The following is a 20,018-nucleotide window of genomic DNA, read 5'->3' as shown; positions in this document are numbered from 1 at the left end:
AGAAGGAATATCTAATAATGATAATTCTCATATCAAAGAGGTACATGTACTATATAAACCATGGTTTCGAGGTGTGTATCAGTAATGTAAGACCTGAGCCCCGAGATGTCTACCCGAGGCGAAGCCGAGGGCAGACATCGAGGGGCGAAGGTCTTACATTACTGATACTCACCGAGGAACCATGGTTCATATAATATGTGCTATATTTACTGTAAGATCTATGGGATCTACCATGGACGGATGCGCGTTTTGCTCGTTTGCTGAGAGATCAAACTCTATCCCTCTCTTTTACTTCTTGACAGAACAATAAAGGCCTTCTTGGAACTTCTCTGTAGCATTTATCTCTGCACGAGCTTTATTTTCGTCAATACAGTGGCGAACGGCTGGGTCTAACCTACTACTATGCTGCCATTTTCAGCCACGTGCTAGATACTGAGCATGCGCAGATCGCTCGTGCATCTTATTGCAGATAAACTCACCCAATGAATCTCATTACAGATGTACATACTCCAATGAATCTTATTATCTTGCAGTGAATATCGTTAACTGGCAGCGGTTAGGTGTACATGGCCTATGTACCACCTGGCGGTCCCTTTGATCTTACAGTAACTATGGTACATATAATTATAATTCATGGTGTGTATATTACACTGCTGTAGTTCCCAGGTCAACTAAAGCAAACACATCACTTGACGTACTATCTTATACACAAAATATGGTTATTGCTGAACTCAATATTCCAGTAAATTGTTAATACTTTCATTATTATTATTATTATTAATCTATAGGTTATACTGGAGTGTACTGGTGAAGCTCCTGAACATGTTACAGTTACTGTAACATGTAACAGGACTAATAGCAGTATAACTTTCTTAATAGAACCTAAAAATGACTTTACAGACTTATTGCCAGTCCCTCAGTATCAAGAGTGTACCATCAATATTGTATTTAGTAATAGTGTTGGTAGTAGTGAAGGATTTTCATTAGAATTTGGTTAGTTTAGCATGTGTTTACAATTTACATATTACAAATATTATTAAATTAACAGATGCATATCCTCCTAATGTCACCACTACATGTGCATGTACTACAGAAACTTCCCCTACTACCACACCTGTTTCAACACATTCTAATACCAGTACTGGTTAGTATTACAAATATTTAAGACATATATTATGTATACATGTGTTATCATAGCTATTGCAGTAATATCATCACTGAGTGTTGTTGTTATTATAAGTCTCATAATATGTCTCATAATAGCAGTTAGTTGTGCCTGTAGATACAAGAGTAAGTATACCAATGTTTGTCATTAATTGGCTATTAAAGGGTCTGCCTCATTAGAGCAGGGAAAGGTACCATTAACTACTACACCTAATGAAGCACATCAGCTATCCCGTATACCAACTAAGGATAATGTTGCTTATGGAGAAATACACATAGGACCAGCAAGTCTAGGAGCTTCTAACTTGTGATAGTTTCAGATTGACTAAAAACAATGTGTGTAATAATTAATTAAAAATTAATTAATTGTCGTTATTATACAAAAAATACTGTATAATATAGATAGAAATTATTTTTTGAATAAATAATTTTATTTTGGTACAAATTGACTTCTAGTATCATCATTACTTGCCGGAACCTCTAGATCTTGCTACATTATAATATCAACAATTTAATACACATACATATAGGCTACATCAACTCACATGTGCAGCATCAGAATCTGTAATAGTTGACAAAAGTTTTTTCGTTTCTTCTGTTTCTAGTTCTCTATTAAAATACACACAATAATACACATCAAGTATAATATGTACATTTTTGAAGATAATCTTCTGAATGCTTTTGCAGTAGCGGACTAAGTGGATAGACAATAATGAAAATAAATTTGTAACAAATGAAGTACCTTTAATGAATCAGATGACTTTGATCGTTTTATACTGTAAAAGAATACAATGTTTATTGCAAATTTGCAATAATCATAAAATATACCTTTTCTTATCTGTAGACTTGCTAGGTACAAACTGTCATGTGTGTTTGTATAAAGAATAATAAAATAACATAAGGTGTAATAACAAACCCCATCCATATCAGCAGTTTCTTGTTTATTAGTTGCCTGGTGTCCTTCAGTTACATACATGTCCACAGCTTCATCATCAACATTATCACCACCAATATCTTTGTTCACCACTCTGCCTTTCTGACTTGAATCAACATAATTGGATCCTAAATACAAAAAAAGTAAAAAAAATTATGCTGATTGTGACAACTTTTTTTCATATGGATTGATTGATAAATGAGTATTAAAATGTATTATAATGAATGACCTTACCTTCCATAGAACTACTTGTAGAACCTGCTTCTTTTGCTTCATTGCCGCCATCACTTTTATGTTCAATATCTACTTAATGATGAAGTAAAGCAGTTACTAGTTTAATTCATTACAATTGACAGTGACTTCTCTTGAAACATCACTTTGTCCTTCATTCATACTCGCTAAAATTTATTTATAATAATGTTCATGTTTATTATAAATACCTTCTTTATCTTCAACACTAGTAGAAGGTTCTTGTGTAGTTTCCTTTTCTAAATAATTTGAAATAAAGCGTTACCTCTTCCCATATAACACTAGTACATGCATAATGATCACGTTTTAATATAAATACCTTTTTCATCCTTTGAATTAGCAAGTGAATCCTTATTGATAAAAGAAGTTTCAGAATTCTGGGTAGTTTTGCCATGCCCCTTTGCTAAGTGGGGTGTCTCCTTTAGCTGGAGGTCCACCGATGCCTTCAGCTTTTCCTGTAGTACTTTCTGCTGGGGTATAGCAGTAAGGGGATCAGAGTGTTCTTGGCCTTTTCCTTTGTCATTGTGTTTCATTTCTAAATAATGAATAAAATAAGTCATGCATATATTATTACTAATACTTGCCTAATGATGATTGATGGCTGGGGTCACCTCCTGAAGAATGGTGTGCAATACAATACAATTAATCAGAATATGATTACTTTCTAATTCTCCGATTGTTTGTGATTTAGCTTCTATAAAAATAATGATCAACAAAATTTTGATATAATTTGACATACCTTCTTTGTCACCAGTCTCGCCTTTACTCATTTGATAAGTACCAGTTTTAGTCCTACGTTTGTAAAGTACTACACACACTATTGCTATTATTATTATCGTTAATATAGCAGCTACTCCTATAATCAGTGATGGAAGCAAAACTACAAAAAGGATTTTAAAATAAATTAAAATAAGAATCACTTTTTAGTAAATTATTTTTATTATTGTCATCATCAGTTCCTACATTAAAAATTACTAAATCAGTCAGTAAAGTGCTTATTATAAACTCACCACTTGGAGTAGGGGTACCACAGGAGGTGCCACTAATATTCACTGTGACATACTCTATCACATAATCCATTCCATCCTTTACATAAAACATAGCTACATCATACTTGCCAGGACAAAGATTAGTAATAGTGCCAATAGTTTCATTAAATGTTAATGCACTTCTAGTATCATTTAAGGAATTGTTTACTGAAACGCCACAATCCCAAAGTGAAGAATTAGGCCTGTAATGGCATGTGAAATTCAAACCATTATTGATCGGTTGCAAGTTGATGAAAAGCAGCTGTGTTGTATCTATAAAAAAACACATACTAATAAATTATGCTAATGAATTGTATAAGTCAAAATTCAAACAATTATAACTTTGTGTGGGTCAGGTAATGATGAATAATCACAACAAATCATGCTGTGTATATGAATATTGCACTATACTGTACACTTGAATATCATACTTACTAAATGTTATATTGCAGCGAGTAAGTGATGAGTTGAGGTTAGACCAGATGAGACATGCAGTACAATTAAGACGATCAATAGGAACTGGCAGCTGATAAGAAGTTTGTTCATTTGAAACATCCCATGTTTCATTGACAGTAGTATTAGCATCACATGATGCATTGTAGTAGAAATGAGTAGGTACAGAGTATATACAGTTATTATTCACCTATGCAATGTGAAAGAATTAATTACAGGTACATGTAAAAGGAAATACCTTAGCTTTTATAGTAAACAAGGCATTACTATCATTTAAGAGTACATCATAATCCAAAAACATAACTTGAGGATCTAAATATAGTAACAGACAGTTTATAATAGTAACAACAACCATTACATCACTTACTCAGAGCAGTTATAAATGTATTATTAGATTGGATACTGGGTCCAATGTCATTCACAGCACTAATATTGAGTGTATTGAGCATATTAGGTGAAAGGTCAGGCCATGAATGATGCAATAATGACGTATTTGTTATGTTAAAATATTCATCATTGAGTTCAATGTCATATTGCCGGACAGGACAACCAGGAGGAGAGAAAGGGGGAGGCCACTCAACATCAACACTGTTGCAACCAACATGTATCTGGGGGTTAACTGGATCTGGGGGATCTGTGGATATACATGTAAATGCAATAGTAAATTGAGTGCAATATTATGCACTAAATAAGATAGTAGTAAACTTAGAGTAATGGTTATTGGCTAGTACATACATTAATGTAATGTAATTATATATGTGGTAAATAGAATAATCTCTTTGTAATACAATGACCTACCAGTGTCTACTAGTAAAGTAAAATTGTTGGAACAATAAGTATCTGCTGACATTGTGACCAGCTTCATCCACACTTGCAAAAGAGTATCATTATTTTCTTTCACAAAGATATCAGGGCTCAGGGTAAGGTGAACAAGACATGCAGTATCATTATATCTTTCTGGAGGAGGATGCTTTTCGATAGCAATTGACCTGTCAAAGTCATGATGATATATTAAGATGTGATAATCATCATCGATAGAGCCACAATTAGATGCTCCTGAAGGTGGCCTGTAAATGACTGAGATGAACGTCCCGACACCGATGCAACTCTCCAAGTCAGGAATGTCTTCTACGCGTTCAGACTGCTCACAATAGTCTTGGCCTGAAGCAAGAATGAAATTAGATCTAGGTCTATGGTTCTGAATAACTCACTCTGCCCAGAAAATAAAATAGCAGTCAGAGTAGCAATGAACAAGATTTTGTGATTGTCCTCCATCCCTCTGAGATGCATCGATGTGTGCTGTTGTGGGCGGGGCTGACTCTTATAAAAATAATGATGACATAGTTGTGTGTGGTGCATATATAGAATGAATTCATGGATAATTTTATCATTCCTAAAAACTATTCTTCTCCTTCAGTGCACTATAAAGAAGTTTCATAATTATAATACATGTACAAGCAAGCAACTGATTCAAGCTGCTTTGTCAACTGAGGACAAAAGGACAGTGCAAAAGGACATTGACCTTTCTCAAGACCCTAAAAGAAACTAAAAATACAAAATATTTCTCTTCACTATATTTACATACACCTATGTGGCTGTGATGGATTTTATGCATACTAAGTGAAGTATATCAAAAATTAAATATAATGTAGGGATCATTGGTATGATCCCATTCAAAAATTGGATGTAATATCAGTATTCTATTTAGTAATAAGGCTTGGAATGATAAGATTGACAGTATCAGTTTTATACTGTCATTTTTGTGAAGTCCATCATGGGTTGCAGCTTTTGCTATAAAATATTCATAGCTTTGTTATTACAAAGCACAATGATATAGCTACATACTGTACTTGTACATATGTGTATTAAACTAGTATTCAATGTGTTATACATTGTCAAATATAACTCTTACCGTATAGCAGGTATATTTTGTCTGGAAAAATGTTCGTTCTAAGCAAGATTAGAAACTTTCGTTTGTTTTATTTCCATTCTGAGCAGCCATTTTATACACGTGGCATTGAGGAAATGCCTTTTTTGTTTGGAAAATATTTGTTCTACAAGGAATGAGAGCGAAATTAAACTCTGAAAGAATATACCCACTATACGGTACTCTGCCCGCATGCACTACTATTGTTGTGTGTGGGAAAATGTTCATATAGATGTGCATTAACACGTCAGTATTCAATATTAATATCTAAAAATTATGCTTAAAAAATTATATTGAAATTCCAATAATAAGTTTGTGTCACTACAAGTAGGATACTAAACCAGTTCCAGTGGCTTGATCTGCAGCAGCAGAACCAGGTTGGACTCCTCCTTCCCCACTCCCTGGAGGAGGAGGAGGATGGGGAGGAGGAGGAGAGGGAAAATGTGAATCTACAAAGATGGAATAAATTATATTAAATAATTTGTAATCATTTACCATCAGTAACATGATGTGGTAAATTCCTTGCAGCATCATTTTCCCCATTGGTACCTTCTTGTCCAGTAGTAGTAGCTCCTTTACTTTTCTTATCAGGTATTGGTGGTGGATCCCCTCCAGTAGCTCCAATTACAGTAGTACCACTAGCAGATACTACCACATCATCATAAGACTGTGGTTGAGTAGTGGCTTTAGATTTTGGTACAATTTTATCAATATCAGCATATTCAACTGATGATGCTTCAGTTTTTGCAAAAGATCTAGTACCAGCTGCAGGTGCTGCTCCTAATTCTGAATATATCGGCTCTTTAGTAGCTCCTCCTCCAATAGCTTCAGTAGTAGTAGTTTCTTTTTTGTTTGTGGATGGTCTTGGTTGTTTCTAAAATAAAATAAATCATTAAATTTCACAACTTTATGGGTCACCTTATTTTTATTCACTTGTGTTGCTATCATTTCACTACCTTCAGGTGTATCAGCACTAGCTTCAACAGGAGCAGTATCATATGGCATTGAAGTATCATCATCTTTAGCATGAAGTTCAACAACAGTTGTCTAATGACAAATGAAATAATGAAACACATACTGTGACAAAACTTACTTGAGTTATTTGAAGTGAGTTGCCAATATTAGTTTCAATATGCTATATATTAAATGTGTATTATATATTACAATGATATATGGGCTAACTCTCCACCTCGGATACTTTGAATTGATATCACCTGAGGGCCAAAGCCTGGGGGTGATATTAAATCAAAGTATCCGAGGTGGAGGGTGTATTAATTAACCCATATGAGCATGTTATATTTCAACTATGAATCTTAGTAATGAGATCTAACATATACCTTTATACATAATCAACAAAATATTACTGTATCAGACATGTTTATATTAATTATTTAACAAATTAAAGACAAATGAGTTTATACGTACCTCAGTATTTACTTCTGATTCATTTTTGTTGATGTTAACAGTCTCAAGTGCAATTCCCTACATGTATAAGTATAATTATTTTAACATAATGTGTAGCTAACTGATTTCAAATTGAATTCTTAATCAAACAGCTCATAGAATATATTTAGCTAAACAATGAGTGTGTAATTATTACTTACATTATTTTCATCAGAATATATTTCCTGATTTTTCTTTTTTACATCATCATCATTAGCCTTCTTATAACATTTAACCACCACCACTATCACTATTATCAGTATTATCAGCAGCACAGCAATGCCAACAATAGCTCCAATAATTTCTATGAATACAATAAATGAATAAGTTAGTGCAGTTTATGTGTAATGGTAAACCTGGTGTGAATAATATTGGATCAGGAGATAAAGTAGTTGTTTCTTCAGCACCAGTAGGTGATGATGTAGGGTTGATTGTAGGAATAGTGTGAGTAGTGTCTAGAAAACAACACATAAATACATGTATATGCATTACTGAACAGCTATTTACTAAATGCTAGTATAAATGGTTCACTACTACCAGCCTCATTACTAAATATAATACTGATGTTACACTGTTGGTTTAGTAGTACTGGTACTGATCCTGTTATATTCATTGGTTGATTAGCTTTCTCCACTTCTGTAGTATCATCATATACAACAACACCAGTTCCATTGCAGTGTATAGTAACTGTAACATTCTCAGGAGCTTCACCAGTACACTCCAATGTAACCTGTTATCAAAATCATAAGTATACTATGTAAATAAGATGACATTACTGGTATATTAAAGGAAGCATTAGTACTAGTCTCATTAAATGTTATCTCAAGTATATCTGAAGCAGCTTCCGTCACTGTTCTTGGTACTAAATAAACATAAAATCATTTATTCAGTAATTATTGTTTATTGTACCTCTTTGATATGAGAATATATCATTATTAGGTGTTCCTTCTCCTAATTCATTAACCCCAGTTATAACATATGTATAACGATGAATAAATAAATTATTATCCACAAACTGATAAGTGGTACTATCTACTACTACAGTATTCACTAGACTACCAGTAATAGCATCATATATTCTTAGTATGTAATGCAGTATAAATATTCTATTATCATCTGTAGGAGCAGTCCATGTTATATCAATAGTAGAACAGTTGTCAATTGAAGAGTCAATGTTAGTAACTGGTCCAACTTTACCTAACAATGATGGAAGTAAAAATATACTGTACATTGGTACAGTATATTACCAAATCCATAAGAAGGTGTAGGTAGATATTCTCCTCCATTATTACTCAGTGATACATTAACAATAAATGTATTTAAATTATTAGGTACAGTTATTACTCCAGTAATCATCAGTTGATCATTAACTTGTGTTGGTATACTGGTATTGTTTATTACTGCATTATCAGTATTCAGTATATTAACTGTTATATTATTAGGATACTCTCCTTCACATTGCTCACTGACCTATGAGTGAGTGTGTGTGTGGGAATAAGGTGAACTGAAGTTATGTTAACAATAATCATTTGCTATGTATGCATTTCCTGTTAGTTTACTCATTGTGTGATGGGCTTATGGTGAATATACTTACATCAATACTGATATCCAATGATATTAGTTGTCCATCAATTACTGGTACCACTGATACATTAGGAATAATGAGAGGAACTGAAAGATACACTGTGAACATATACATGAAGCCATAGTAATGCTAACCTGTTTCATAATAAAAACTGATATCTTTAGATGAACCTATTCCAACATCATTAATAGGAGAAACTGATACATTATTTAATATACAAGGATCAGGATTAGTAGCTGATAATATAATACTCTTGTTAGTAGTAGTAATGTTCACTAATCCATTGACTATATAGTATCCAGTGATAGGTACATTATCCAGTGTATAAGGAGCTGTCCATGTTAATAATACACTGGATCCATTAATAAAGGTATAACTCAGATCAACAACACTATCCAATAGACCTAAAGAAGTGACTAATGACACAATTAAACTGATACATTACTATACCTTGTATTGTTAGTGTAGCATTGTCACTTCTAATGTCACCAGGAGAAGCAAAGCAGTATATGATGCTATTATTATTAATTTCTCTTGCATGAACTGATAGTTGTCTTCTTCTTATAGTTCCATTAATAGTTACTTGACCTCTTTCATCAAATCCATGATCTATATTGACATCTTCAGCTGCTGGCATTTGCCCAACATAAAAGGATATCAATGAAACTCCAGTTGCTTCACAAGTAAAGGTCACAGTTGAGTTAAGACTTGTATTCACTGACATTGGTTGGGTTATATATTCTACAAATAAAAGAATTAGAGTCAAATTGCCCAGCGGCTCACACGAGACCTTATTTTTAATGAAGAAAGTATGTAAATACATAAAAGCAAGAAAAACCTTGCAATGTTATGCAACCCCATGTTTGGGCGTATCAGGGATATAATAGACTAACGTAACCGGGATTGGCAACGGGATCACGTGAGCGCATGATTTGTGTATAAAAACTTTTTGCAGTCTCTGTTATGATTTTCAAGATGGCGACTGCCAATGTCTGGAGTATGAAGTTGCTCTTTTCTCTTTTAAAAATGTATTTAGCTTTATGAAAAATCTACTGCAAAGTTATAATGGCGGCTTCAAGGTTCTGATAGGTTATTGTAAGTTAATATTTGTTTTAAATTGTTTAAATCTTCAATTTACGGCTAAAATTCTATTTGCGTACCTCTGTAGCCCAAATAAGGGCGTGTGAAATGAGCTATGATATTGGCCATGCCCATTTTTATGGCGTTTACCTACCATGCATGTGTGTGGAGGGGTTGAGATAAGTTAATTTTTGAGGGATTGGAAACCGCTGTTCCCAGCAGGAAATGCTAGTTGTCAATATCACATAAAATTAAAAGGATTATTAGAATAAAAGGGTATATGAAAATTTAAAATAAGGTTCGATCTACAGTAATGACAAGGCCACTTCTCTGCTTTATTCTGAGCTCGAGAAACAAAATGAATAGCTTCTTTGCTATGTAGTACTTTTTATGACTATGCTAATATATGATTTTTCGAGTTTCGTTACCCTCAAGTCCCATAATGCTAAACACACCCACCATAAAAATTTCTAAATAAATTGCAACATAAATAACAAGCAAAATGCTTGTTAAGCCAGTATGCTTAGCTAAAGCAGACCAGGCAGCAGGCAGCTAAAGCATAATGCCAGCACATTGGCACTAACCTCAGCGTCTACTCTCTAATGTAGGGTTAAAGCAATATGTTCGGTGGTTTTACGAGATTATAGCATACCTGCCTTGGTACAGAATGAATAAAGAATGACAAGATAGAACAAAAAACACAGAAAAGAGGAACATGACCGCAGCAACACCTCGAACATCTCTTTTGTGCGACTATTTGGGCGCGGCGCCCCTTGTCATTCGTAATGGTCTTACCACGCCCTAAGAATGAATAGTTTGTGTTGTTGCTTACTTGAGATGCTCTTTACCCTTATTTTTGGATTCCTAATAAGATTATGTCAAGCTGAATATATAACTCAGCCAGTATCAGTGAATACAAGTCTCAATTCAACTGTGACCTTTACTTGTGAAGCAACTGGAGTTTCGTTACTATTCTTTTATGTTGGAGAAACACCAGCATCTGAAGATACCAATATAAACAGAGGATTTACTGAATCAGGTCAAGTAACTATTAATGGAACTATAAGAAGAAGACAACTATCAGTTCATGCAAGAGAAATAAATAATAATAGTATCATATATTGTGTTGCAATTCCTGGTGACATTAGAAGTATCAATGCTACACTAACAATACAAGGTATAGTAATGTATCAGTTTAATTGTGTCATTAGTCACTTCTTTAGGTCTATTGGATAGTGTTGTTGATCTGGATTATACCTTTATTAATGGATCCAGTGTATTATTAACATGGACAGCTCCTTATACACTGGATAATGTACCTATCACTGGATACTATATAGTCAATGGATTAGTGAGCATTACTACTACTAACAAGAGTATTATATTATTAGCTACTAATCCTGATCCTTGTATATTAAATAATGTATCAGTTTCTCCTATTAATGGTGCTGGAATAGGTTCATCTAATAATATCAGTTTTTATTATGAAACAGGTTAGTCCTACTATGGCTTCATGTATATGTTCACAGTGTATCTTTCAGTTCCTCTCATTACTCCTCCTGTATCAGTGGTACCAGTAATTGATGAACAACTAATATCATTGAATATCAGTATTAATGTGAGTAAACACATACTTTTACAGTCTATAAACTCCTTCTCAAACAATAAACTCTATGATGTGTATACCCTCTAGGTCAGTGAGTTATGCTTTGGTGAATATCCTAACAATACAACAGTAAATATACTAAATATTATTAATGTGATACAAAATAGTACCAGTATACCAACACAAGTTAATGATCAACTGATGATTACTGGAGTAATAACTGTACCTAATAATTTAAATACATTTATTGTTAATGTATCACTGAGTAATAATGGAGGAGAATTTCCACCCACACCTTCTTTTGGATTTGGTAAATAATAATATTTCACTACTCAAAATGTTCATTTCTATACTTTATACATTAGGTTTTCTTGGACCAGTTACTAACATTGATTCTTCAATTGACAACTGTTCTACTATTGATGTAACATGGACTGCTCCTACAGTTGATGATAGAGTATCTATACTGTATTACATACTAAGAATATATGATGCTATTACTGGTAGTCTAGTGACTACTGTAGCAGTAGATGGTACCAGTTATCAGTTTGTGGATAATAATTTATTTATTCATCGTTATACATATGTTATAACTGGAGTTAATGAATTAGGAGAAGGAATATCTAATGATGATACATTCTCATATCAAAGAGGTACAATAAACAATAATTAAATCTAATTTTCATTTCTTTACAGTTCCTAAATCAGTCAGTAAGATTACTGTTTCTATAGAACAAACTTTTACACAAAATACATTTAGTATTATACGGTTCAATATACCAGTAAGGGCTATTATAGTGTAATAATTAGTTCTCCTTATTAGGTAATACTAGAGTGTACTGGTGAAGCCCCCAATAGTGTTGCAGTTGCTGTACATTGTAATGACACTAGTAGTATAGAGCTATATAGTAGCTCTTTTATCATTGAATATACTAAACAACCAATGAATATAACAGGATCAGTATCAGTACTACTAAACCAGCAATGTAATATCAGTATTGTATTTAGTAATAGTGTTGGTAGTAGTGAACCATTTATACTAGCATTTGGTAAGTGTGTACCTATGTGTTTATATTGAAGTATTTACATGAACAGATACTTATCCTCCTCCTACTACCACTACTACTGTACACACATTTTCTACCACCACACCTGTTGCAACAACTCTTAATGTCAGTACTGGTTAGTATATATATATATATATATATAGGCATAATAGATCACCATGTGTTATTATAGTTATCACAGCTACATCATTAGGTGTCGTTATTATATTATTATTGATAATATATCTGACAACAGCTTTCATTTTATACAAAAGAAAGCTAAACAGTAAGTATTAACATACCAATAACTGTTTATCATTGATTATTAATTACAGGGTCTGCCTCAATACAACAACAAGAGGTACCTACTTCACCTAATGAAGCATATCAGTTTCACAGTTTAATGAATACTACTACTAATAATACTACTAATAATACTAATAATCCTACTTATGAAGAAGTAAGGAGGAGCAGTTAACATGTAAATAATTTGTAATCTAATCATTTAAAAACACTTTTTAGTGACTTGAATTAGAGTTGTGTGTATACTGGGGTATCAGATTATAGCTTGTCTAGTTATTCATTTGTGTGACATATACTTTCAGAATTAATTTTTTGAAATGCCATATAGTACTTTTGTCAGACAATCATAACTCAAAAAATCTATCTGACTTGGTTCAAGCTTTTATAATTAGAGCATCACAAAAGTAATAAAACCATGCTTTTTCAGTATCTTTAAAATTAGAACTCAGAACCACATTCAGCTCAAAGCCTCAAACTTTAGTATCAGAAAATGTACTTAACTAGATGCAGGTTGGATGAAATGACAAGTAAATTTACGCTTCAGTTCCATATGTAAAATAATAAACACCATACAGTGACATACTGGTAACTCAGAGAATTCATACTCTCAGTTCTTAGCCATTGTGTCTAAACTTAAGCTGGCCCCTAAATTTTTAACTCAACAATTGCAGTTTAACAATACAATAGTAATAAATTATTGGACACAACAATAACAGCATTATGATACCACAATAGAGTACCTAAATCTTTCAGGTATAGTGATGAGCATCTGGGTCCCACAAGACCAACATAATATATATTTTGGTAGCGTCAGTACTAATATCATATTAATTGACAGAGGATTCTTGATCAAGAGTTGAAAACAGGATTGGAGGAATATTTTGCAATGAATTTCAAATGGTTGAAATTGCTTATGATCATCATTAGTTTGCATGAAAGCTTACTATAGTTTCAGCTCAATACTTTCTCTTTTTATCCATGTCAGTTACAATAATGATGTGATAAAATTCTTGAAGCATCAGTTTTTACCAAGAATGCTCTCCATTTCACTATTGACTTCTTAATGTGACGTAGTAGCAGCTTCTTTACTTTCTTTAGATACTGGTAGGGGATAACTTGTATTTGCTCCTCATAAAACTGTGATTGAGTTGAAATTGATATAATTATTTTTATCAACAGTGTCAACATGTTCAACTGATGGTTTCAGTTTGTGGTAGTAAATCAATTGTAGCTTCTCCTCCAGTAGTATTTGTAGTATTTCTGTATTTGAGGATTGTTGCTGTTTTAATTAGATGAACTATGACATCACATTTTTGTCTATGATAGTTGTATGGATATTTTTAATAGAGTTAAAAACAATATCAACACTTTTTGCAATATCTATGTATATCTATGTGTGCATATAGAATGTGCATTAATTGATAGAATAACAATAACTTTCAGTTACTATCAAATAATAAAATTTCTCTCACACATCACAATTCATTGTTCTCCTTCAGAGCACTAAAAATGATAATACATAAATAATTATTTATTAAAGAATTACAAATAACTTAATAGTAGTACATTGTAGTTGGTGACACATCAGCTTCACTTTCTTTATCCTCGTTCTTAGCAGGTGGTTTGGAATCTTTTGGAACAGCAGCAGTAAAGAGCAAAGATCTTTCTGGTATTGACGAGCGTCTTGGTATCAAAAAGTTTTTACTACTGCTGCCAGTGCTAGGATTAGTTTGTTGCACTGAACCCTTGACAATAATAGTCAAATCTTCTATACCAATTACCATCGTAATATCTGAAGGTGTTCTTGCTTGTGCTTCATCAATAACAGTATCATGATGATCATGATCATGAGATGAATCTTGTGCAGCATCAGTTTCACCATTGGTTACTTGTTCAGTAGTAGCTCCATTATTTTTCTTATCAGGTATTGCTGGTGGATCTACTCCAGTAGCTCCAATTACAGTAGTACCACTAGCAGATACTACCACATCATGTAGTCTTACATCATCATATGATACTTTTGATTTAGGACACACTGATTCAATGTCAGCACAATTGACTGATGCTACTTTAGTTTTTTGTAAAGATATAGTACTAGTTGAAGGTGCTACTCCTAAATCTAAATATTTTGGCTCTTTAGCAGTTCCTCCTATAGTTCCAGTAGTTGTGGATCCTTCCATGTCCATAAATTCTTTTTGTTCCTGTTGTTTTTAAGATTAAATAAACTGACATATTACAATTTTAATGGTTGTAATCAGTGATTTTATGCATATAGTAGTACTAACTTCAGCAATAATATCATATGACACTGGAGTTTCATTATCTTCCTGTTCTTTGTTAGTTTCCGTTTTGATATAAGTTGTCTAATGACAATGGAAATAATAACATTCATGCTGTAACAAAACCTACTTCAGTTTCTGAAAATGTTCTGCATGTAGTGCTATTATCAGCAGCCTAAATAATACTAAAATAAAAATAAAAGTCATGACTCTTACCTCATGATCATAATTATTAGGCTATAAAAAGATTAAAAGACAAATAAGAAAAAGAACTCAACAAATTATTACCATTGGTTGCAATGCTATATTATTGTCCTTCATATCTTTACTTGGCATAGGTCCAGCACTAAAAACATGTCTGACTAATTCATTAGAAACTTCTTGTGGTACTGAAGGGTTTGTTGATTGCTCTTGTGATACTTTATAATCACCACGGCCTTCAATAATAATTAAAATGCACAATGCACCAATTAAAATTTTTATAACTTTTTATCTTCCTTCTCTTCAAATAAATCATGAATAATAGTAGAGTCACAGCAATAAGTGTTATTAAGCTAGCTAAAACCCCAAACAGCATATTAGTTATTATTAATGTACTACCTACAAAAATTAATATACGTAAAATATAATAAAATTATTGGACAACCAAGAAATCAGTTAAAAGCCAGTTACAAGTAACTTACTTAAAGTTGGTACTACAGGAACTGATGAATTAATGTATGAAGAAAGAGTTGTATCTGTTCATAGAAATTAAATATCAGTACTTTATAAAACATTAAATAACTCACCAAATGCTAGTATAAATGGTTCACTACTACCAGCCTCATTACTGAATACAATACTGATATTACACTGTTGATACTGAAGTACTGGTACTGATCCAGTTATATTTATTGGTTGTCTAGCATATTCCACTAGATATATGATATCATATACAACACCAGTTCCATTACACTGTAAAACAACTCTAATATTCCCAGGAGCTTCACCAGTACACTCCAATGTAACCTAAAAATATCTATTAATTATTTTTCGAAATGGGATATTTCTTACTAATGCATGATATTGTACAATAGCCATCTCTTGTGTATAATTTGATATCTCCAATGTAATGTGTTCTACTGCTAATTTGGGAACTATAAAAATAATAAATTTTGCTCAAATTTTGTTTTTTTTTCAGACCTTGTTCATATTTTTTGTATAATTACGATGCATGATGTACCTCTTTGATATGAGAATGTATCATTATTAGATATTCCTTCTCCTAATTCATTAACTCCAGTTATAACATATGTATAACGATGAATAAATAAATTATTATCCACAAACTGATAACTGGTATCATATACTGCTACAGTATCCACTAGACTGCCAGTAATAGCGTCATATATACTGAGATTATAGTATACTGGCTCAATACCACACTGGTAGCCAGGATCAGACCATATGATGTTAATAAAAGAGCAATTGTAACTATTGGAGTTAATGTTGACTGGTGGCCCTAGAAAACCTAATGAGAAAGAATAACATAATGCTGGAACCTTGATGCAAAATTAAAAATTCTTGAATGGTATTGCAATTGATAATTAGAATATCTTTAATTTAATTATTATTATCATTACTGTTATTATAAATATGAAGCTTTTGTACAAAAACATCCGCCTACACAACGTATAATATACCGGTAGCATAATTAGAATAATAGGCTTAAAGGGACACGTTTCACGGAAGCATGTCATCTTGAAAAAGTGGCCCGTTTTTCAAGATAACATCATTAATGATGACGTTTAGTTTTGATAACTATTCATAATGTGAAAATTAAGACAAAATGGCTACTTGAGTGGCTAATTGTAAATGTTCTTCACTAAAAAACAGTGTCTTGGGGTGGCAAAAGAGCTAATGCTGGTCGAAAGAAGCATTCTTCAGGTGCCTACTCCTGGTTCTACGCCTGATTGCTCTGTCTCTACTCTCTACAAGTGTTATAACTATTGATTAATAATCTGTTGCACGCCCAATTTAAATTAATGTTTACTTCCTCTAAAGTGACGTGTGCATCTATTTCCGTGAACGTGTCCCTTAATGGAATGTCCATGTACACTTAAATATTCTATTACTTACCAGTATAGTCCAGAACCACATAAAAATTATTTGAACAAGTTTCCCTGCTACTACCAAGTTCTCTTAATCTTATTTGAAGGAGGTTTGTAGGATTAAAGTCATTGACATTGATTATCAGTGGATTGCCCAATCTAGCAGTAATGCCACAGAGTACATCACTGTATTGAGAGTATTTCCACGACACAGGACTTCTTTCAGTTCCACCAGTACTTATATACTGATATATGTAAGGATGGACTTTTCCTAAAATATCATTACACGAGTCTGAGACGTTAAACTTGATGGACAGTAGGCTGCCATTACATAGCTTAATGTCTTGTATTGCGGTGATGTTGGAAGAGGGTGGGCAGGATAAAACTAGATTTAGAAGAATAACATAGAAGTGGCCATTTATTATACTTACTTGTTGTCCAAGCTAAAGTTAATACAATCACTACAGCAGTTGATAACATGATCTTGCAGACAGCAAATTTAAGCGAAGGGTCAAAAGGTATAGAAGAATGCACGAGATCGAGAATGCATAACAAGGCAATTGCAACGTAGACGTAACGCCCATCAATAAATCTACCACGCCCATATTAATTTCCTTACAATTACGTTAATAAGCTCAAGCTGATTCTGATCAAAATTGGATTTCTGTCAATTTTAAAAGTTGCTTGAAAATCTGTTTAAAGGCCATTTTGTCAAAAATCCTAGGAGAGAATTCTCTAATTTTATAATTTTTCTCACATGTTCTTATGCTGTTTTTTTAAGTTTGAGCTCATTCTGATCATAATTGATTTTTTTTTTAATTTTAAAAGTTGCTGCAAAATCAAAATACCCTGTACTATATTAGTAACATGGTAGCATTACTAAGTAGGATTGACCCCATAATACAGGGTCTTTGGCCAAATTTTGTTCACAATGACCAGGTGATATATTTTTATTAATACACTGTAGTATCATTAAATATAATGCACACACATTGTATTAATTCATTGAAATAATAATTTTAATTGATTCATCAAAATTTCACATATCACATTTCATTGTTCTTCTCCTATAAAATTATAATACTTTAAAAAATTACAAATTTAACTCACTGTAGTTGATAAAACATTAGGCATTTCACTTTCTTTATCCTCGCTCTTAGCAGGTGGTTTGGAATCTGTTGAAACAGCAGCAGTAGAGAGAAAAGATCTTTCTGGTATTGACGAACGTCTTGGTATTAAAAAGTTTTTACTACTACTGCCAGGGCTAGGATTAGTTAATTGTACTGGAGCCTTGACAATAATAGTCAAATTTTCTTTACCAGTTACCATCGTAATATCTGAAGGTGTTCTTGCTTGAGTTTCATCAATAACAGTATCATGATGATCATGAGCATGAGATGAATCTTGTGCAGCATCAGTTCCACCATTGGTACCTTCTTGTCCAGTAGTAGTAGCTCCATTACTTTTCTTATCAGGTATTGGTGGTGGGTTAGTATCTCCTCCAGTAGCTCCAATTACAGTAGTACCACTAGCAGATACTACCACATCATCATAAGACTGGACTGGAGGTACTTTTGATTTAGGCCTCACTGATTCAATGTCAGCATATTCAACTGATGCTACTTCAGTTTTTGGTAATAATTTGGTACCAGTTGAAGGTGCTAAATCTGTATATATTGGCTCTTTAGTAGCTCCTCCTTCATTAGCTTCAGTAGTTATGGTTTTTTCCGTGTCTATGGATTCTTTTTGTTCCTATTGTTTTGAAGATTAAATAAATATGACATTTTACAATTTTAATGGTTGTAATGAGTGGTTGTCATAATTTCACTATAACCAAGCATATAGTAGTACTAACTTCAGCAATAGTATCATATGAGATTGGAGTCTCAATATCTCCCTGTTCTTTGTTAGTTTCTGTTTTGACAACAGTTGTCTAATGGCAAAGGAAATAATGAAATTCATGCTGTAACAAAACTTACTTCAGTTCCTGAAAATGTTCTGCATGTAGTGCTATTATCAGCAGCCTATAAACAATAATACTGAAATAAAATACAATTAAGTCATGATTCTTACCTCATGATTATCACTATTAGGACCTTTAAGCTATAAAAAGATTAAAAGGCCATGAGTAAAAGCAGGAAAATGAACTTATTAAATATTACCATTGGTTGCATTGCTATACTGTCTCCCATATTTTTACTTGGCATAGGTGCAGTAATAATAACATATTTGCCTAATTCACTAGGAACTCCTGATTCCTGTGGTACTGAAGGCAATGGTAATGGCTCTTGTGGTACTTCAAAATGACCTTCGATAATTAAAATTTACTAATAATTACATTAAAAATTATATAACCTTTTGTCTTCTTTCTCCAATAATACACAGCAAGTATAAAAACAACCACAACAATAATAATGATGATAAATGAAACAAAAACCACAGAGAGCACAATGGCGATGGTATTATCATCACCTATATAAAAAAATAATAATTAATAAAATACATAATGCAAACCATCATCAGATGAAGGAGTTGACGGGGAACTTGATGTAGGAGTCATAGAAGGAATACTAACAGAACCTTAACATAAGAAGATATAATATATACTATGTCCCAACTGAGTTTGGACCAAGAAAAACTGGAATAACTTTTTATAGGAATGTGGGATAAGAATGAGATTTTCACAGGTTCTTAGTCGCCCAATGCCGCTTCAGGATCTCAGATCTTGGGTCTCTCAACCCTTGGGAACCCTGAGAAACGGGGTTCTCCCTATAAAACCAATGGCATACCAAAGCTAACCGCAATGACGTTCTATGATGTCATAGTTTACA

The 20,018-nt window shown here is 32.9% G+C and overlaps 5 protein-coding genes and 3 long non-coding RNA genes across 8 annotated transcripts in view; 2 read left to right on the top strand and 6 right to left on the bottom strand.

Annotated features, from left to right (window-relative positions):
• LOC109582132 (histone-lysine N-methyltransferase SETD1B-like) overlaps positions 1 to 8,115 on the bottom strand; it is a 15,543-nt gene extending 7,428 nt beyond the window's left edge. The window contains exons 1-9 of the mRNA XM_019996749.1: positions 8,108 to 8,115; positions 7,975 to 8,060; positions 7,706 to 7,928; positions 7,555 to 7,653; positions 7,360 to 7,502; positions 7,181 to 7,237; positions 6,849 to 6,890; positions 6,674 to 6,802; positions 6,408 to 6,629 (exon numbers count right to left, since the gene is read on the bottom strand). Of these exons, the coding sequence (XP_019852308.1) occupies positions 6,408 to 6,629; positions 6,674 to 6,802; positions 6,849 to 6,890; positions 7,181 to 7,237; positions 7,360 to 7,502; positions 7,555 to 7,653; positions 7,706 to 7,811 (798 nt within the window). The 5' untranslated portion in view covers positions 7,812 to 7,928; positions 7,975 to 8,060; positions 8,108 to 8,115. The remainder of the gene's footprint in view (positions 1 to 6,407; positions 6,630 to 6,673; positions 6,803 to 6,848; positions 6,891 to 7,180; positions 7,238 to 7,359; positions 7,503 to 7,554; positions 7,654 to 7,705; positions 7,929 to 7,974; positions 8,061 to 8,107) is intronic.
• Positions 1,559 to 2,452, bottom strand: LOC109582140 (uncharacterized). Its single transcript, XM_019996759.1, has 7 exons — positions 2,333 to 2,452; positions 2,081 to 2,226; positions 1,993 to 2,024; positions 1,907 to 1,940; positions 1,818 to 1,858; positions 1,710 to 1,773; positions 1,559 to 1,654 (listed from the first exon to the last, which is right to left on the bottom strand). Exons 1-7 carry the CDS (start codon positions 2,337 to 2,339, stop codon positions 1,595 to 1,597), a joined length of 384 nt encoding a protein of 127 aa, XP_019852318.1. The 5' UTR covers positions 2,340 to 2,452; the 3' UTR covers positions 1,559 to 1,594.
• LOC100633174 (uncharacterized) lies at positions 2,947 to 5,119 on the bottom strand. The gene is made up of 9 exons (XM_003386734.2): positions 5,040 to 5,119; positions 4,627 to 4,989; positions 4,196 to 4,462; positions 4,067 to 4,140; positions 3,811 to 4,018; positions 3,358 to 3,648; positions 3,087 to 3,306; positions 3,009 to 3,041; positions 2,947 to 2,961 (listed from the first exon to the last, which is right to left on the bottom strand). Exons 1-7 carry the CDS (start codon positions 5,116 to 5,118, stop codon positions 3,242 to 3,244), a joined length of 1,347 nt encoding a protein of 448 aa, XP_003386782.2. The 5' UTR covers position 5,119; the 3' UTR covers positions 2,947 to 2,961; positions 3,009 to 3,041; positions 3,087 to 3,241.
• Positions 8,116 to 9,173: 1,058 nt separating the features above from the next.
• On the bottom strand, positions 9,174 to 10,590 carry LOC109582143 (uncharacterized). The gene is made up of 3 exons (XR_002184941.1): positions 10,516 to 10,590; positions 9,234 to 9,524; positions 9,174 to 9,187 (listed from the first exon to the last, which is right to left on the bottom strand). It is a non-coding gene; the product is annotated as an uncharacterized LOC109582143 (long non-coding RNA).
• A 724-nt stretch (positions 10,591 to 11,314) lies between these two features.
• On the top strand, positions 11,315 to 11,608 carry LOC109582141 (uncharacterized). The gene is made up of 3 exons (XR_002184939.1): positions 11,315 to 11,356; positions 11,405 to 11,481; positions 11,557 to 11,608. It is a non-coding gene; the product is annotated as an uncharacterized LOC109582141 (long non-coding RNA).
• A 564-nt stretch (positions 11,609 to 12,172) lies between these two features.
• Positions 12,173 to 12,499, top strand: LOC109582142 (uncharacterized). The gene is made up of 2 exons (XR_002184940.1): positions 12,173 to 12,251; positions 12,293 to 12,499. It is a non-coding gene; the product is annotated as an uncharacterized LOC109582142 (long non-coding RNA).
• A 2,603-nt stretch (positions 12,500 to 15,102) lies between these two features.
• On the bottom strand, positions 15,103 to 16,351 carry LOC109582139 (uncharacterized). Its single transcript, XM_019996758.1, has 8 exons — positions 16,320 to 16,351; positions 16,151 to 16,233; positions 15,886 to 16,105; positions 15,781 to 15,834; positions 15,584 to 15,697; positions 15,314 to 15,534; positions 15,228 to 15,272; positions 15,103 to 15,181 (listed from the first exon to the last, which is right to left on the bottom strand). The coding sequence occupies exons 2-6, from the start codon at positions 16,175 to 16,177 to the stop codon at positions 15,371 to 15,373; spliced, it is 579 nt and encodes a 192-aa protein (XP_019852317.1). The 5' UTR covers positions 16,178 to 16,233; positions 16,320 to 16,351; the 3' UTR covers positions 15,103 to 15,181; positions 15,228 to 15,272; positions 15,314 to 15,370.
• Positions 16,352 to 18,169: 1,818 nt separating this feature from the next.
• Positions 18,170 to 19,786, bottom strand: LOC109582138 (uncharacterized). Its single transcript, XM_019996757.1, has 8 exons — positions 19,702 to 19,786; positions 19,543 to 19,659; positions 19,350 to 19,495; positions 19,261 to 19,290; positions 19,167 to 19,211; positions 19,043 to 19,120; positions 18,298 to 18,939; positions 18,170 to 18,254 (listed from the first exon to the last, which is right to left on the bottom strand). The coding sequence occupies exons 1-8, from the start codon at positions 19,745 to 19,747 to the stop codon at positions 18,234 to 18,236; spliced, it is 1,125 nt and encodes a 374-aa protein (XP_019852316.1). The 5' UTR covers positions 19,748 to 19,786; the 3' UTR covers positions 18,170 to 18,233.
• Between the last annotated feature and the right edge of the window lie 232 nt (positions 19,787 to 20,018).

The sequence above is a fragment of the Amphimedon queenslandica genome, unplaced genomic scaffold (genome assembly GCF_000090795.2).
Source record: "Amphimedon queenslandica unplaced genomic scaffold, v1.1 AMPQUscaffold_13399, whole genome shotgun sequence".
NCBI classification, from domain to species: Eukaryota; Metazoa; Porifera; class Demospongiae; order Haplosclerida; family Niphatidae; genus Amphimedon; species Amphimedon queenslandica.
This window is presented reverse-complemented; position numbering and strand designations above follow the sequence as displayed.

Coding starts and splice junctions, on each gene's coding strand:
- LOC109582140 (XM_019996759.1), bottom strand. Junction 1,941..1,992: donor AAGTCTACAGATAAGAAAAG/GTATATTTTATG, acceptor ATTCTTTTACAG/TATAAAACGATCAAAGTCAT. Junction 1,774..1,817: donor AGAAGATTATCTTCAAAAAT/GTACATATTATA, acceptor GTATTTTAATAG/AGAACTAGAAACAGAAGAAA.
- LOC100633174 (XM_003386734.2), bottom strand. CDS start 5,118: ATGCATCTCAGAGGGATGGAGGACAATCACAAAATCTTGTTCATTGCT. Junction 4,990..5,039: donor TATTTTATTTTCTGGGCAGA/GTGAGTTATTCA, acceptor TTCTTGCTTCAG/GCCAAGACTATTGTGAGCAG. Junction 3,649..3,810: donor TCGCTGCAATATAACATTTA/GTAAGTATGATA, acceptor GTTTTTTTATAG/ATACAACACAGCTGCTTTTC.
- LOC109582139 (XM_019996758.1), bottom strand. CDS start 16,177: ATGGCTATTGTACAATATCATGCATTA. Junction 15,835..15,885: donor ACCATTTATACTAGCATTTG/GTGAGTTATTTA, acceptor TTCTATGAACAG/ATACAACTCTTTCTTCATAC. Junction 15,535..15,583: donor GAAGAGAAGGAAGATAAAAA/GTTATAAAAATT, acceptor TTATTATTGAAG/GCCGTGGTGATTATAAAGTA.
- LOC109582138 (XM_019996757.1), bottom strand. CDS start 19,747: ATGACTCCTACATCAAGTTCCCCGTCAACTCCTTCATCTGATGATG. Junction 19,660..19,701: donor AACTCCTTCATCTGATGATG/GTTTGCATTATG, acceptor TTTTTTATATAG/GTGATGATAATACCATCGCC. Junction 19,121..19,166: donor GAACATTTTCAGGAACTGAA/GTAAGTTTTGTT, acceptor CTTTGCCATTAG/ACAACTGTTGTCAAAACAGA.